Below are 18,575 nucleotides of genomic sequence, written 5' to 3'. Positions count from 1 at the left end.
TCAGTCTGAAGCCATTCACCCTTGTCCTGTCACTACATGCCCTTGTCCTAGGCTCCTTAAGCCTGAAATGCCATGTCTCATCCCCACCCCCCAATATAGTTATGTTTTAGATATTATAACAAGTATCTTATTAATTTGTATTATCAGATTTGCTATGTTAGGCCATCTAGCTTTATAGCACACACACTAACTAGCTTCAGAAAAGTTTCCAGAAAATTGGAGTTTTCTTTACAAAACAAACAAGAAAATCCCCACATTATTTTATGAATACATAAAGGTTTTAGTCACTTGGGATAGCAATTTAATTCACATTGTATTCTATAATTCAATCACCTAATTTAAGTTTTACACAATAATAATATAGTAATGAACTTAAATAGCCTACAAATAAGTAAGATTTTAAGAACCTGGCTGTATTCCTGGGAAAGCAGCCCGTTACCTAGAAGCCAGCCAAGTATCATTGAATAGTAAATACAGCAAGATGGCCCAGTGTCAGACATTGTCCACTGCTCTCTATATCTCTGCCAGTATGTGCTGCTGACGCTGGTCTAGCATATTTTGATTTTTAGAGTGTGGGCTACAAAAAAAAGACCAAAAAACAGTTCTGTGAAGCTTTTGGGAGCAGAAAATGGAGAAAAGGAGTAACTCAGAACCTCCAACCAACCTACTAATGGAGGGATTTTTACCCAGTTGGAGTAAAAATTACCCCTTGGTTATCCAGCTAACCAAGATGCAGTCCAGCTCACCATCCTCACTTCTGCAAGGAGTCACTAGTTTACATGTTCACTTCTTTCTGTTTTTCAGACAAGCTCTATCTACAGTCATCTTCCCACCTAATGACTTCTAAAGAAGACAGATCTATAGGGCAGTGGTAGTCAGGAACCACAGTACTGTTTTCTCAGCATTAGGGCATGTAACAGAAGACAAAAAGTCAAAATAGGCATGGTCCTGCAAGCCTGGGCTAGGGCATGCAAACACTTTGGGGACCTCCATGCCCTCACGGGCAGAGTACAGCAGACTAACAAGGCATTTAAAACCACCTCCCTCACACTGCATCTTTTCTTCAAAGCTTATCAGGATTCAAAACTGGCCCTACTGGAGACAAATATCCAATCCTATACACCCATGGTTAAAGAAGCAGATGCTGCATGCAGAATTAGAAAGCAGGTACAGCAGGCTTCGGAAGGGTGAGCAAGTAGCAGTAACTATGCCCCTAGCACCTGCAACCTAACAAAACACCTGCTGTTGATCGAGAGAACACCTGGCTGCTGTATCTAATTAAGCCTCAGTAACAGAATAGTAACTGAGAGCACCAGAAACATACACACACCCACACTCAAGGTTGATATTTACCTGTGTGCTTTTCTATTCCCGTACCAGGGCACTTCAGAAATAAGAAGTGAAGAGAGCAAAATATCTATAGCCTTTCCACTGAATTAATCTGTTTCTACTTCTACCCAGGCCACCTCTATTATTTCCATTTAGCCTCAGAAACAAAAGCAGGGGCAGTTTGAAGAACAGGACCCCCCCCAAATCACAGCTGTGGCACAGCTCTTTTCTGCTCTTCAGTGGCATTTAAACTACTTCAAGATTACCTTATCAAACCTTTGAACAAAAGTACTACATAGAAAAGTAGGATCTGAAATCTAAATCCAAGCGAGGGCTAGATGGCAGTGAACCAGTGGCCAGCTGCCTGTCAGCTCTCTCTGCAGCAGGGCATCACTGCTCAAGGCCAGATAGAGAAAAGACACAAGCCTGTCATTAGTAATGAGATTCTTCAATGTATCCATGTGCTACCAACTCTTGGTCATTTTACTACCCACAATGCTGTAAAGAAGATCTAGACCTAGGAATTAGACATCACCCTGCACCACCGCAGATAAAAACTCCAGACTAAAATTTTTATTCCTTTTACGTACATTCTCAGTTTTCTCTTCTTCCTCTTCCCTTCCTCGCTTGTTTGAGGGGGTGAGGGGAGAGACAAAAAGTCCAAGTAAAACACTAGTTAGAGCACCAATGAAATTCTCCTTCCCTCAACTCTGTATCACATCATTTTGCCTTCCTCTCACACCTGTCTTTCACAGATTTTACTACCTGCGTCTGTGCAGCGCTATTTTCAGTTTCCTTTAAATATTATCTTTAACACTGTTCAGATTAGAATAGAATTCTATTCTGAGAAAAGAATTCAGATAGCCAAAGTCTCATGCTTTTATACACTTATGTCTGAGCAGAGTACTTAATTCAGTTTTTCAGCATACAACAAGCACAATCACTGCTCTAGAGAAGCTGTCAGATAAGATCCTCTGGTGTCAGAAAAGGCTGTACAAGTACTTGTTTTACTGCAAGACTGAAGTTATAGTGTTGATGCAATGGAAGCCTCTTTCTTCTCACCTGCTCCCAGTTCTTCATGCAGGTAAAGAAGGCCCCTTAGCACAGAAATATACTTCACTTCGATTCCCTACTGCTGGCAGCTCCACTGTTAGTTTGCTCTGTGGTCAAAGCTCAAGTAGCTCAGGGATTTAGCCTGTCAAATACCAAATAACTCCACAGATGGAAGCTCCCCAGCCTCTCCAGGCCCCTGTTTCAGTGTTTGATCATCTTAACAATGAAGTGATTTTCTTAACTGGAATTTTTCCAATGGCAAATTGTGCCTATTGCACCTGGAGTAAACAGCAAGTAAAAGAAACCCACCAAGAAAACCCAATCTGTTAGACAACCCTGAAGGCTTATAACCAGTTTGGTATTAAACAGATCCTCTTAGTGCAGTATTGTAGAAATCTGTAACCCCAAAAGCTTTTAGCAACCAGAAAGAAACTAGACAGTGTATTTGGTCCATCATCAGATACACAGTCCTTTCCTTAACTTCTGCAGCCCACACCAGCTTTGAGTCTGTCCTTGTTCTCCCTAGAGCAATAGCCTCCTGCTGTCACACCAACGCTGTACCCTCCATCCCATCAGCCTCTCTTGCCTCGCTGTCCTCAGTTCACCAAACCACAGCCAACCTTCTCTGTCCATCATCCCTTCCCTGGCCCTTTCCCTTTTCCCCATTGCCTGCTCTTGCTTTTCACACAGATTATATTTTGCTTTCCCACCCTCAACGCTGTATCGCAGCCGACCCTACAATCCCCTGTCAGGACCCTGCTCTGGTTTTCCCACGGCACTACGCTTGTCATTACAGACACGCGTGTTATTTCCTGTGGGCGCCGGGGGGGGGAGTATTACCTCGAGGGCAATACTCTCTCAGTAGCAGCGTCTCCGCTTCCTTCCTCCGCTCCGTTCACCCTAAGCCCACGCCCGCCCGCCGAGACCCCGGGCGGGGCTGCAGGGCTCCTACGCGGGACCCATGCACAGAGAATTCCCCGCGCTCCAGCCCCACCGTCTCCGGTGGCCACCGCTTCTGCTGCAAGTGTTGGCGGGGGCGCCCAAAAAGTGACAAGTTTAAAATTTCTGATTCTCTTCGAGGCGTTCCCAGAGCCGCGGCCACGGCAGCACCACCAGCGGAGCGCAGCCCCCGCGGGATGCCCGGAGGGCGCCGGGCCGGGCTGGGGCGGCACCGCGGGGCCCCGCGCCCAGCGCAGGCACTCACCCGCCTCACTGGGAGCGACCTTCCCGCGGCCGCCAGCAGCAGGAGAGCGAAGCCGAGCGGCGAGGAGAGCATGTCCCGGGGCAGTCCCCCATGCGCGGGGCCCGGCGAGGCTCCTGCTCCCCACAGAAGCGCCACGCCGGGCACAGCAGCGCGGCACTAGCCGATCTGGGGGCTCCGGAGGCCACTTTTGTAGCGGCGGCGGAGGCGGGGAGGGGCCGGCCCAGGTGCGGCCCGGCCCGGCCCCGCCCGACGAAGATAAGGAGCCGCAGCGGGTGGCGGCCGTTCCGGGGGCAGACGGGTGTCGGGAGGCAGCAGCGCCGAGGGTTTTGTCGGAGAGGGGAAAAGAAAGAAAAAAGTGGACGCAGCGCCTCTACGATCCCGTCCCCCCACTTTTTCAACTTCATATTTTATTTTACTCTGCATCTGTTCAGGCTTAAGCATTTTGGTGACCTTCAGGCTGTTCGTGATGTCCAGGTTTTATTCGGTTTAATAATAGTGAATGCAATTATCCATTTATAACCTGAATTTGCAGAGCTGTGCGCAGAGCAGATCAGAGCTTGGTTTCTAAATTGAAGACGGGGCACAGGTCAGCCCCGGCAGTAGTATGATGTGTACATCTCAAGGATTATGCTCTCCTAGCGAAAGAAGGCTCTTCATCTAGCTTTGTGCTAGATTCATATTACTGTTCTTATTTATTCACTTTGCACTGACTGGTAGAACTAAATCTGCACTATAGCAGCTATATTCGGTGACATTCTACACCAGAATCTGGAAGAAAGCCATCAGTGCTAGAAGGAAAGCTCAAAATTGAACCAGGAAGTGGGGAAAATATTTCACATTGGTCAGTTAGATGCAGCTAGAATATAAACAAGTTAATAGCTTAAATATTAATGATGTGTATTAATTTCAAATACAACACAGCATCAGTCTGATGCTTTGGAATTGTAACTAGTTAGAGCATCAATGCTATGAGATCATCATTAAATTCCTCAGTGTCAATTGCCAGGGCAGCACTTGCATCTCAACAGCTAACTCCAGACAGAAAGAATCTGCCACGGTCGTTTGGTTGATTAAAGGCAGAAAAGATATTTCCTTCAACTTTTCTAAAATAAAATAAAGATTAAAAAAAAAAATTACTATGTTCAGGCCAGGCAACGGAAACCTTTAAATAAAGAGAAAGAAACCCCTTCCACCTGGATAGCGCTGCCAGCCTTAGCATGGTGCACCTATTTCACATGCCAATGTTACTGCTCCCTATTGTTTCTGTACCAGGCTTATTTATTAAGTTTTCCAGTTAAGACTTCTGCTCCCAAGATGATTCCCAGCACCTGTGTGCAGCAGAGGGCCGGCTGCTTTTGCCAAACCTTAGTAGACTCATGCCTCTGTTGAGAAGCCATATCAGGACTATGACAGTGACATATATCCTGTTGGAAGCAGGAATTTTACTTTGGAGTAAACTCAGCTTTCCAAAATCAATCCAAGGTAGCTCTTCAGGCATGATGATGTCATGCCAGGGGATGATGACCAAGCAGCCAGGCAGACTAAGGCTTAACTCTCACAGCCTGGGTTACACTGTGTCCTCTTTTTGTTATCCTTGTGGATGGAGATGTGCATGGCTGATACCAAGAAAGGATGAATTGGGTGAAGGAGGGGGTGCTGTGGAGGCTGGATGGTTCTGTTTAGGCTCCAAGGAATGTATAGAATAGAGAAAAGTAATATAACCAGAATTCTGAAAGACACCATGAAAAAAAAAAAAACCACTCTTGCCTTAATTAAGGGATATTTAAATATTAATATGCAAACTCCGCATATGCTAATAAACTCAGTGAAGTACATGCTGACGCATACTTAACTACATTACTCAATTTCCCCCTTAGATCATGATATACAGAAGGAGGAGAAGGGGTATAAGATTGGGCTGTGTACAAGCAAGGTAGAAATATCACCTGATTTGGAAGAAGACCCACAAGGACCCTGGAGACCATTGATGGGCTACTGTCTTCTCCCCCTCCCAAGCAAGGATGCCTTTTTTGGCAAGCTTCTGCACACAATTATTGTTATTGCTACCATTAATACCTCTATTGCATCAAATGAATTTATCAACCTCAATTCTGAATCTGGATCTCTACTGCTTTACTAAACCACACTATTCGTGAATCTGTGATGGCACAAGTTCCTACTTACTACAACCAGACCTACAAGGATGAAACTTCAATATCTGTGAATATGTGCTCGTGGAAGTTCCTATTGAACCAGACTTAGGGCCAAGTTTGTTGTAATCAGAAATTAATCCCAGCTGCACTAAGACCCTCTGATCTCCAAAGACCTGCTGGAATACAAGGGAGTTTGTTTTCTCGCCAAATTTCTATACTCTTAACAAAACACAGAGACTAGCATTATCTATATGAATAGAGGAAAAAAACCAAAGTAGATCAGAGTAAACTCTGAACAGTTGCATTTTTACTGTAGTCATTAAGAAACTATTATCACAAGACTAAACAAATCCTGTTGACTGAAATGACTGTATTAAAAGACAGGTCATTTTCCTAGAGATGAAAATGTATTTATTCAATAAATTCAAACATTTTTTGTGGGGAAATATAGTTGACAGTTGTCTCTCAAATCTGAGTCTGTTGGATTTTTGTTATATTTATTCACATTTTTAATAATATTAAAATTTAACTCGATCTTTTATCAGTGATCATGCAAGAACAGTTTGAAAGTAAGTGAATCATTAAAATTACACTATCCAAGTTTGAAAGGAACTGGGATCCTTTCAATTTGAAAAATACAATGCAATGAGTTGATGAAGCTTTGTTCAGCTTCAGAATTTTGCTTGTTGAGGCAAGCACTTCTTTTCCTTTAGCTGAAGGGCTTCAGATGCTATTTAAAATGTAGGACTTTGTAACTGCTCTCTTGTTCCCTTACCTTCCATCTGGACCAGACCTCTCATGTATTAAGGAGGAGCTGCTTTGCAGTTACACTGCAACACAGGAATTATTGTCCTTCTGTGACCATTAAAGTATTCTTAATGCAAATATGTTTTGAGGACAAAACTGCGTTTTGAAAAAGTCCAGTGTCTCTTTCAATATCTCCCCTGATAATCCCTATCTGTAGAGATGGCGTAAGTGTAACTGCAGGCAATACACAAAGCTGTCTCAAGGGTTTGGGCTCTGCTATCTGAAATTTATCACCACTGGACTCGTATATTGCAGAAAGTAACATCCCTGTCCCACAAGACTGAATGCTTTGTCTCTGAAACTTTCTGAAAGGCAAAGTCTGTGTCACGGAGAAATTGCATGTTTCTGCTGTGACATTTGCTGAGTAGCAGACATTTTTCTAAATTACCATGGGCAGTATCCTCAGGAGTATTATCAGTTTTACCTGCAAGTTATGCACTTTGTGCTTCTCCATGACCAGTCACTCCTAGCTTTTATAAACATAATCTTTCATAATAACTTCATTTGGGATAGAGATACTCTTGGATCTCAGTGCAAATAGATCTGAACTCTTTGTAAAATTTTATTCCTTTCTACCCTGTATACGTGTGTTGAAAGTTGCAGGGTACAGGGTTGGTGATATCTGGAGAATTAAGTGTTTTCTAAGACTCAGGATTTAAATGAAAACTGGAGGGAGTGGCTGCCCTGTACAGTGGCTGTACAAGTGTTGCCCAAGTGCCTGAAAGGCAAGGGCCATTTGCTGTTGTATTTTATGCCTGTAGTGTGCTGCAGCAGTGTTTTGACTCAATTTTTCTCTACAAAGCTACAAGGAACTTCCAGTAAAGATCTTTCCAAGCTCAATAAAAGTTAAATTTTCTGAGCTGAAAACAAGCACCTATGAAGTAACTCAAATAAATCACTTAAAATTTTGAAATATGTGCTTAGGAAAGGAAAAAGAATTTCAGTGTTGAATCATTGAATTTGAATGATGTTTGTGTAGTTGTAACTCATATCAATATCTTTTTAACCAAAATAAAAGTTTATCTAAGTGGAATCCTTCTGTGGGTCTCCCAGGGAAAGAAAAAAGTATCTCTGAGCAGGATTATGCAAATGAGTTACAAACATATATGCCACAACTGCGATTTACAACAGATTGGTGTTTAGAAAGAGCATTTAGTCTTGGAGATATATATACTTCAGTATCTTTGGAGATACTAAGTTGCATGAATTGCACCTTGAAAATGGAACTCTGGGTTAATTTATAATTAGTAAAACTCAAAATTATCATATTTTGAATCAGAACATGACTACTAAAAATACTTATATGACAAACCACTGTAAAAATGTTCTAAATATTTGTGAAGAGCATTAGGAAGCTGGAGAATTTCTTTTGGATGCTGACCGTCATACACATTTTGCATTAAATCTCGGTAATTTCAATTCAGTGCTTTTAAGTACTAATTGTTCTGTTATTTAAGTTACCTGCCCACATGTAGGTGAATGTGCTCAGTTCATGAAATGTCTCATGGCAGATCTGCAGGGCTGGAATACAGGGTTTGAAATCAACCAGCTTTCCATAATTGTAGATGCAGATTCAGAATTAACATAATCTGTTGCTCAGTTGGTTTTCCAGACATAAGGCTTTGGTTGTAAGTAACAGACAACTCCATTTTCAGCTGTCAGACAGTATGGCTTGTACACTTTGGGCTATATGTTTCTTGATGACAACAAAGAAATGAGTGCAAATATAATTTCTTTTAAACTTAAAGTTTTGTAAACTACATAATGAACTGAATAGTTGTATCTACTTTTGGAGCCCAGCTGATTTGTGGAATTTATTCTGTGTAATGATTGTATGGAGGGAATTATTTAGATAGGCATTTAATTTCAATACAATACAGTTCTCTGTCTTGTAAAGAAGAAATTGATTAAAATATTCTCCTTAAAATGTTGTTGAAGAATTAAAATTAATGTGTCAATGTGGAATTACATCTCCCTGGAGCTGAATGACAGTTAGGTGGGAAATACGGATAACTATGTTAGTTAAGGTAAATGTTTACACTGATATTAAGGATGAATTTTGGATGAGATCTCAGTATTTATGAAAAATGCTAAAATAATTTTGATAAAGACTAAATCTTACAGGAATAGTGTGAAGAGTGTCTTGCTTCATTATAAAGGATACAAAAATACAAGGTAAATTTTAAGATCAAACAGCAAGATAAGAATTTAAGTACTAAAAAATTAACTGGTTTTTAACTGGTGGAATGCGATCACTAATACTTTTTGACACCTGGAAATGTGAAGATAATGGAAACTGTACAGGTTTGGTCTTGTATTCCTGGATACTCCTTAATTACTAGTCATCTAACTAATACCCTGGTTGAGTCATTCCTTTATTAAGTAGTCAATGCAGTAAGCCAGAGACTGTTCTGATGTCCCCAGTGTTATCAGCATAGAGTTATATCAAATAAATTAGAAATTGTAATGGAAATAGAGAGGCATAGAAGTGAGTCAGACATGCTAACAGTGCCTAACTTACCCTTGCTAATATCTGCTATATAAAAATCACAAGGTTTTTCTGTCACAGCATACATTGCAGCTGAGACAGCCACAATGCCAGAATATCACCATACAATTTTAGAAAGCTCCAACCCATGCAGAATAACACCACAGCACTTCAGAAGACTGCAAGCACCTGCTCTTCTTGTTCTTTAGCCCAGCCTTTTATACCCCTGGTGTTCATGTATTGCACCTGTGTGCCCTCTGTTCCCTTTGGGGGTTGGTCAGTGCACCTGGGCACTCCATGGCTCATTGCTTTCAATGTTGCTCACCTGCTTTTCACAGCTGTACCCATTGGGGATGAGGCTTGGCCACAGCCCCACTCCCAATTACCACAAAATGTGTACCTACATATTTCTAGTTTCAAAGTGTTTCTCTGGATTTGACCTTTATCATGGCCCATTGCTAAATTAAAAAATAATTTTCCTGAATTTCTAACAGTTAATGTATGCATGACTCTTGGTGCTCTGAAGGCAGTGCTAATCACTGGAAAAGACATGGTGGTTTGGCTTTTATAAAATTAGACTCACCTCAGGAATATCCTGCTTGTGTGATGCAGATACAGGTACCAACTCCTACAAAGTTTGGTGAAGTATTGGTCATATAGGAGTATAAATAATAGCAGTGGCTTCTGAAGAAATCTGAATGACAGACTTGTCACAGCAATGCAGTTACACTCACATTTTCAAAAATCAGAAGAAACATCTATATACTTAAAACAGCACTTTGCACATTCCATACATTTGATTTTCAGTATTTGTGTCCACAGAAACACACTTATATACTGCTGCCAAATGTTCTTCCAGACTATCAAAAATAATGTATTAGTTTAAATATTAAGAATAGATATGGTCAGTGAATGAGATTACTGAATAAGAAAACAGTGGGTCATGGCATAAACTATGAATATTCTGACCAAATTTTGATTACAGCTGACCAGAATCTAGAGGCAGAAACAGATGGTGTAGATGAAGAAAATGATTCTACGGAATTAACAAATCTTTCAAGTTAAAACTTAGCTGAAATGTTACCTTCTTGAAACAAGATCATTCCAGTCAAGGGTTTGTGAGGTTTAGAAACCTGGGCAGAAAACAAATCCTCCCCTTCCTGCCATTTGCAAGTTATTTTCTATAGCTTTTGTTAATTCTTAGCCACTGTCACATAAAACCTCATCACACAGCCAAGCTCCAGGCTGCTCATGAATCATCACCTAAGAAGAAAAAGTTCTGTAAAAAGTGAGTATCTTGAGGTACCAGCAGATCAATGGCTCCCAATTAAGGTGTCTGCTCTAAATCAGCAGGAGAGAAGTGCCTTCCCTTGTCTCACTGGCTTGGATTACCCCTAAAAATCAGAGTAAAAGGGCAAGGGCAGGAAAGAAAGGGAGGAAAGAAGGGACACCAAGGGAGGAAAGAAAAATGCACACAGTGAATGCACTCTCTAAGCCAGTTCTGGACACGTTCTTCTTTACATTATCAGAGAAAAACCTTCATGAGTTAAGTCTTCTCTTATAGAGACTAACTAAATCTATTATTTCAAGTACTTATCTTTTCTTGATAATCTGTTAAATCTTTGTGTTTTGCTGACATGGTGTTCCTTTGTCAGTTTAGGCACCACAATACTTTCTCACAACTTAAACAGCAGTAACTTGAAGGGCAAATCAGCATTAAAACATTCAGAGAGTAACAATGTTTAGTTACTTCGAAAAACCACAACAAACTATGTTAATTTAGGAATTTGAATGCTTATTACAATATTCTGGAGGTATAGAGGATTCCTGGGAGCGACGTCTTGAATTGAGATCTTGAATTCCTATAGATTATAACAGCTGGGAGGAATGACTTGTGGTTCAAGTAATTAACTGCACCTCTTTAGATGTTTGAAGAGCCAGCTGTAAACAAATTAAGTGTAAGAATACTATCCCATATATGACCAGGACATGAAAGTACTTCATAAATATTCTTGAAGCATGCAGAGACAAAAAAAAAAGTGTTTTCTGAACACATAGTAGATTGCTGCTGTCACAAAACATAGATTATTTCCCTAAATTAACTGGAAAGCTCTATGAAAACTAACATTCACTGTAACCAAAAAGAGTGAGCTAATGCATGGTATTGAGGAAAGAGAATGGAACAAACTCCTAGACAGGCTCAGAGAAGATGGGAAATGGGGACTGGACTCTTGACAAACAAGAAAGAGATGATCTCAAGAATCTGATGCAATATATGATATAGCTGAGATAACAATATACTGCTAATCTCTATTTTTGGTACTATAATGGATAGAAAATAAAATAATCTTAAGTGTAAGTTGTGTAACTCAGCACATTAATTAGTACTTTCCCTGCTGTTTCCCATTTCGCTTGTAAATGTGTCAGTGTACATCTTCCACCTGTGGAGGCATTCAAGGTTACACACTGCTTCTCCATTGTAATTAAGCTCAAAAGGCTAGACCAGGAAAAAAACACCTAGGAATGAACACATGTAGTTCATGTGCTGGTTTTTGGATATGAACGCTTTTCCCCTCTGCCCCTGTAGTGAGTATACTGGACATTGCAAGAACATGGCAGGGGAAAAAGCCAGGGCAACTGGTGTCCAAAGGGTTATTCCATAAACATGATTTCATGTTCAGCACCAAAGACTTCAGGAAAGAAGTAGGATAAGGGACATTTGTTCTCAACGAATCTGTCTTACCTAGTAACCATTATTTGTGCTAAGGCTCTTCCCAGAAAGCGGCTAAACATCTCCCTGCCAGTGGGAAGCAGAAAATAAATTCCTTAACTCAATTTTCTTGTGTGTGCAGCTTTGCTTCACTTATTAAACTGTCTTCATCTTGGCCCCCTTGTTTTCAGCTGCTGATCTTGCAATTCTTTGCCCCAGTGTGCTTGGGCAGGGCAGGGCAAGCCACTGGGTACGTAGCTGATGATCAATCCACCACAAGTTCTAACATCTATATTGTGATTACTTGGGGAAAAATCTTTTACAATTGCAAAGTCAGATTTTTTTTTTCCTTTTTTTGCAGAAGTAGTTCTGTGGCACAACTTCTAAAAATACATAAAAACCGTAAAAAATATCAAACACCAGCAGGTTTCTTGTATTTAAATCTAAGTAAATCTATAGAGGAGAGATGATGCCGTTGAGGCAGGATGGTACGAAAGAACTCCAGTTCAGAAGGCTTGGGAGTAAAACTCCGATTTGTTTCAAATACATTGCTCTTTTATAGAGAGCATCATCCAGACCAATTCTATTGGCCCCAAAGTAAAACCACACCATTGGTGTGCAGTGAGTGACGCACAGTGGCAGAACTTATCTATAAACAATGTGAAAACCAAGGGAGTTAAGAATTATTTACATTCTTTCTCAACTGTTTCGCAGGCTCCTGCCTGGGTAGAAACTTCCTGTTTTCTCTCTGACTGAACTGAGAATATCCAGAGAGAAGAAATATATTACTTAATTGCATTTGGAGATCACACTTTTTTGTTAGTCTGCTCGTGATGCTGTGTCTGTATATTGTTATTCTTGTATGCCACGGACTTTCTGCAAAAGGATATCCTGGGATGGTGACCTCCAACAGAAAGCCATAGGACTCCAGCAGGAGGAAAGGCCTTTTATCATCTCAACAGATGTCCAGGATTGTGTCAAGTAGTAGCTGCACTTTGCCACAGGAGATGCATTTGAACACTCTTGAATGGCAAAAGGAAAAACAGTCCAGTCATGAGGTATAAGTGAAAAACTGTGTTGCCAAATAAAGGTATCTGAAGGAAGAAGCTTTTTGGAAATTATTAAAGAGATAGTGCATATCTTGTTTAGTATTGCATAAATAGAATTATTTTAATACTAATTATGTCTGGAAAACTCATGGTTAGGATATTCTTCTTCTGTGATATATCATCACAGAATAATGCTGTGAGGGTCATTTCAAGGATTGCAACCCACACTTTAGAGCTACAAGGAAATGCAGAAAAAATAATTATACTTGTAAATAATCTTGTTTTCTAATTAAAAAAAAAAATCCATATTTAGTAGTTGAAACTGTTCTACTTCTGTTCCCGCACAGCTCAAGTGGACAGAAAACATACTGGCCTCCGCCAGTCCAGACACAAACATTACTGCTGTAGTTTTGCTTAATCTAGATAGTTTAACAAGAACAAGTGAGTTCTGAGAAAGCGCAAGCAAAAAATATGGATCAAATATATTTTTCTGTCATATAGTTTCCTGTAGACTCACAGAAAATAAGGTGTGTATCATGCAGAATCTAGGAATTTAAATTTGCATCTAGGATATTTTAAATGTTGTTGTCATCATACGTCACTGAAACACAAGCTAAAAGTTCTACATGTGAAGGAATGTAAAAAAGCAAAGTTTTTCTTTTTTTAAGGTTTAATAACATCTTATTTGACATTATTAAAGTAAATATCCATTTAAAGTAATATAATGCATGCTTCAAAGGCTACAAGCAATGAATTTATTTGGAAAGGTTTATTTTAAAACTATCAACAAACAGCCAAGGCAAACTTAATTTGCTGAAAGCAGAGAAAAAAAATCAGTAAGCCAAGACTGAAATGCAATTTCTAGTATAATGACAAGTAGCCACCAAATAAAGAGCAGTAGAAGAATTACACATTTAATTTGTTACAGGTGCCACATACTCTTCTGCCGTAGTAGGAAAAACAGCTTACTTGATGTCACAGAGAAGAGCCACTCCTCTCAGAATCCAGTGGTCTGGAGACTTTGCTGTCTTTAAAAATACCTCTGTAATAAAGTTCAAATCTGTCCTCTTGGACTTCTTGTAAAGAGGACAAACATAGAGCTTGGGATCCCTAGGTCTGGTTGAATCAACAGCAAACATATGGAGCACAGGCAGCTGGACGAAAAGAATCTTTGGTGAAGACTCAACAAGTATGCTTCTCCGTTTGTCCCAGCCTGCACCTTCCAAGTAGAGCCCGTAGATATAAACTCCTTCCTGTGTGAAGAGTAAGCAGATACATCACAACATATAAAGCACAATATTTTTCTTAAACCATTAAAAAAAGTGTATGTTTTATAGTAAAAAATATCTGATATTGAATCTCTTCAAACAATTTCATTTTAAACTATAATCCTTTTTCAGAAGATAATGCTACTGAAATGGAGGGCAACAAAAGTTGTTTAATAAAGCCTATATACTACAAAGTTTCATGTAAAGTTTACTATAAATTCCAAAAATTAACAGTAGTACAATGAAACTGTTCTTTTAATTAAATATTTTTCTAACTTAATTAAAATCTTCATACTTAGTATTTTGCTTCTATGCTGAGCAAAAATGTTAAGGTGAAGACAATAGTAACTTTTTCCTCTATCAATCCAAAATGACTCAATGATGCATAATATAAACTAAATATCAAAATTAATACTGAAACAGTTTTGCATGTCATACATACAGAAGGAGATGATGTGATTTCGTCTTTGGTTAGCTTTAGCACATCATTATGTATTGCAACTTTATCTAAAGCCCAGTCTTTATGTGCTCGAGTTGCTTCTTGCTTCATTGCTGTCAGGAACCCTTGAGAAATTAAGCCAGACATTTAGTATTTATCTCACATTATAAAATAAAATCTTGCTCAGTTATTAGCATGGTTCTGCACTGAACTTACAGACAGATAATCAGAGTTGTATTGAAAAGGAGTATACTGACTAATGATAGCAAACTCTACTTTGGGACCAAAATAGGAACACGTTACACAAGTGGCATAGAGTGCATTACACCAAGAAAAATATTTTTTACTGGCATATACTTTTTTCTTCTATTAAATTACTCTATTAAGAAATATTTGGTCAGGACACTGACTTGCAAATTATCATAACACAGTCAACTACAGAATCCACGATAAAGGCATCTTTCAAGAAAGAATTTCAAGGCAAGCAAGTTATCCATTGTGTGAGTTGATGTTTATGTAAAGGAAATTTAGCTAAAAGGTGGGGGTGTTTTAAATGAAAAAAGTAGAATGAATTTTATTGATGCAAAACAGAAAACATGTGTCTGAATATGATGATAAAATAACAATGTGTGTGTGAGGAATCTAGTCAATGCAGTGCCTATGAAGAATGAGAAATGTATGTTTTGTTAGGGGAAAAAAGGTTGTCAGGTAGAAATTAAGGTAGAGGATGACATAACAGGAGCAAGTTAGGTGATTTTTTTGAGTATTGTTTCGAACAGACTTTACAGAAATTTGAAAAAAGAAAGGTCTGAGATGCAAACAGATGAATAGTTTAAGCACAGATGACTGAGCAGCAAAGAGGCTTGAATGTGTTATAAAGGAAAAAGCTACAGAAACACTAGCACCAAATACCTGGTTGTTTCTGTGTGTGTCAGAAGATAACAATGAAGAAATCAAAAACTTGATATCTGCTATTTTAAGCTACAAGATGAAGAACTGCTTGGAATTTGGAGTCATAGAGATCAAGATGAAGAAAGAGAGGTTAACATAGAGAACTGCATACTTAATAGTGAACTTCCTGGTGAGCAGTATTAAAAATACAGTCTGATATTACAAATATACTCGCCTCACCCCCACCCACAGCACAAATTTTGCACTTAGAAAACCTCTCTCTAGCTGACAGACTACTTTTGGGTTTTTTTAAACACAGGTTGAAGCAATAATAAAGCTCAAGACCATCTGTATCTCAAGTTTGTTGCCTATTAGGCTAAATGTTTTAGTTTATCAAAAGAATTTGGTCCATTATCTTCTTTTATACCACTGTGAGCGATGCTTTTGAATCATCAGAGATCAGTATACTTATTAGCTGTGCCACTTAGTATATAAATGATGTTTTGACCGGCATCCCAGTACTATCTTTTAATAATAAATTGGATGTATTCCAGGCACCTCAGTTGTTTCTGAAAGTGATTCTAAAATAGAATTTGATATTAGTACTTTTTACAGTTCTAGCAGTAGGAAGGCCAGTAAGAACAGAAGCATCACAAAGCAAAGGTAATTCATATAACATTCAAGAATTTCAGAGGTTAATTTTAATTAAAACAAAAATAAAACCACAAAGAAATCCTCATAGCTGTCACACAGAATTTTCTTGTGAGAATTTTATATGTATAGTTGTATAGGCTGAAGGAGATTCTCCTAGGAATACACGCCTCATAAAGTAATGGGGCTTTTCACTCATGGAGATGGTTAAAATTTGTTTTTCTTCCTCTTTCCTCTAAATGGTAAAAATATCAAGCTATAACAGATAATGATGGATAATGTTTACAGCATATCTTTGATGGATTTGAAGAAACTGTTCATTAAATAACCTCTGAAATGGATACATCATAAAACTATATTTTGATTGTTCTTTGTGAAAGACAAAGAACTGCTATAAATTCTGGTACTATTCTATTCATAGAATCATAGAACAGCCCACGTTGGAAGAGACATGGGATGTTCATCTGGTCCAACCTTTCATGGGAAAGGGAAGACTAGATGAGATTATATAGCACCGTCCAATTTGCATCTTGAAAACCTCTAGAAATGGGGACTCTACCATGTCTCTGATGAGGTTGTTCCAGTGAGTGATTGCTGTTACTGTACTGTAAAAAGTAATTTTGTTGCTACTGTAACGTCTTGCTCTAGATCAAAGCTCTTCCATACTCAAAACTTACAGTTTGGAAATGAGTTAAACAGTGTCATACCAGAAAAAATAGCATTTTCTTTAAAAGCTGTATCCCTATCATTAATATACTTTTTTTAGAAGTTGTATAATATCATGCTACAATATGTCAGCAAGATTAAGTATTTTATTTATTAACCATATCTATTCCTTCTTGTAATATAAAACCTGTGGTTTTGTATCAGACTAAAAGATCAGAGAACCACAGAACCACAGAATGGTTTGAGTTGTAAGACACCTTAAAATCATCAAGTTTCAACTTCTCTGCCATGGGCAGGGTCACATAAAAAAAGATTAAAAAAAAGAATATAGAATTCCACTGTACCAAGTCCAATCCAACCTGGCCTTAGACACTGTCAGGAAGGGGGCATGCACACTTCTTTTGGCAATCTGTTCCAATGCCTTAACCCCTCACAGTAAAAAATTCTTCATAATATCAGTTCTCAACCTACCTATTTTCAGTTTAAATCTGTCCTCTCTTGTCCTGTCACTAAATACAGTTGTGAAAAGTCCCTCTCCCGCTCTCTTGTAGCCCTCTCTAGGTACTGGCAGATGTTATAAAGGTCACCCCCAGAGCCTTTTCCCCCAGGCTGAATGGCCCCAACTCTCTCTTCCTGCCTTCATAAAAGAGGTGCTCCAGCCCTCTGACAGCCCTTTGCTTCACTCGCTCCAGCAGGTTCACATCCTTTCAGTGAGGGCCCCAGGGCTGGATGCAGCACTCCAGGTGGTGCTCTCACCAGAGCAGAGCAGAGCACAGCAGAAGGGCAGAGTCACCTCCCTTGCCCTGCTGGCTATGCTCCATTCAATGCAGCCTAGGCTAACGTTGGCTTTCTGGGCTGTGAGTGCACATTGAACCCATTTTTCATCTTGGCTCCTGTGACACACTCTGGCATTAGAACGATTAAATTACTACTATTCAATACATAACTACTGAAGTCTTTTCAGTAGCCTTACCTTGTGGATTAAAGAATCCAGTTATCCAAAACACCTTTGGTCTTCCTTGAAATATCCAACTAGATAATTGAGCATTTCTTTCTAAAAGTTCAGTAAACCAGAAGCCAAGTGTGGAAGACTCCCAAGATACTCTTCTCCATACTTGAGGGATTCGAGCATCATACATGTTATCAAGTGCATCTCTTAAATTCTGAAAGAATTCAATAATATTCGAAGTAAATAAATCAATTTAATAGTTTAAAGCACAGTATTCCATATGTAGAAGAAGTACTTTACTTGCCTCACTCATAACAATAGTTCCTTCTATGGCTAGTTTCAGATCATTCAAACTGGTGCGGACAACTGTGATCACCTTCTGCATGCGGTCAATTTCTTGACGAAGAAAAATATTCATAGAGTTAAGTGCTCCCATTTTAACTAAACGAGCCTTTACCTAAATTATAAAGCCACAGAAAGAATTTACTTAAGTTTAAATTTTTGAAATGCCATTGTAGTATGCAACATCTTAACTTCCTGTGTGTTCAGAAAAGTAAATATTAGATTTGTATATTATTCAACTAACATTTATAATCTAAAAACTGCTGCAGTTTTTACTTTTTGTCTGATACTACCCAATTACTCATGATTTTGCAAGAACAGGACTTCACCTAGAAGGCCCAGGAGACGGCTATCACAAAATGTCAAGACTGAGTTTTTTCTGTCTTCCCAAGTAGCTTTGGAAATCCAAGCATAATCTCCCCAAGATATCTCTGTGGTCAATTGTTAGATGTCTTGATTTTAGATGAAAAAATCTTCATAACAATTTATGCTGGTAGCAATAAGGGTGTTGGTTCCTTACTTGAATATGCTACTATTTATATGATCTTTTGTACAATTCAGATTTTCTTTTTTGGA

The 18,575-nt window shown here is 39.1% G+C and overlaps 2 protein-coding genes across 2 annotated transcripts in view; both read right to left on the bottom strand.

Moving 5' to 3' along the window:
• GLP1R (glucagon like peptide 1 receptor) overlaps positions 1–3,939 on the bottom strand; it is an 85,828-nt gene extending 81,889 nt beyond the window's left edge. Inside the window, exon 1 of the mRNA XM_002186783.7 lies at positions 3,587–3,939. Within this exon, the coding sequence (XP_002186819.2) occupies positions 3,587–3,658 (72 nt within the window). The 5' untranslated portion in view covers positions 3,659–3,939. The remainder of the gene's footprint in view (positions 1–3,586) is intronic.
• Positions 3,940–13,518: 9,579 nt separating this feature from the next.
• The window catches only part of DNAH8 (dynein axonemal heavy chain 8), a 118,834-nt gene continuing 113,777 nt past the window's right edge, over positions 13,519–18,575 (bottom strand). Inside the window, exons 90-93 of the mRNA XM_072927301.1 lie at positions 17,962–18,114; positions 17,682–17,871; positions 14,504–14,625; positions 13,519–14,046 (exon numbers count right to left, since the gene is read on the bottom strand). Of these exons, the coding sequence (XP_072783402.1) occupies positions 13,759–14,046; positions 14,504–14,625; positions 17,682–17,871; positions 17,962–18,114 (753 nt within the window). The 3' untranslated portion in view covers positions 13,519–13,758. The remainder of the gene's footprint in view (positions 14,047–14,503; positions 14,626–17,681; positions 17,872–17,961; positions 18,115–18,575) is intronic.

This window comes from Taeniopygia guttata, chromosome 3 (assembly GCF_048771995.1).
Source record: "Taeniopygia guttata chromosome 3, bTaeGut7.mat, whole genome shotgun sequence".
Taxonomy (NCBI): Eukaryota; Metazoa; Chordata; class Aves; order Passeriformes; family Estrildidae; genus Taeniopygia; species Taeniopygia guttata.
Note: the sequence above shows the minus strand (reverse complement) of the source record. Positions and strands in the feature narration are given on the sequence as shown.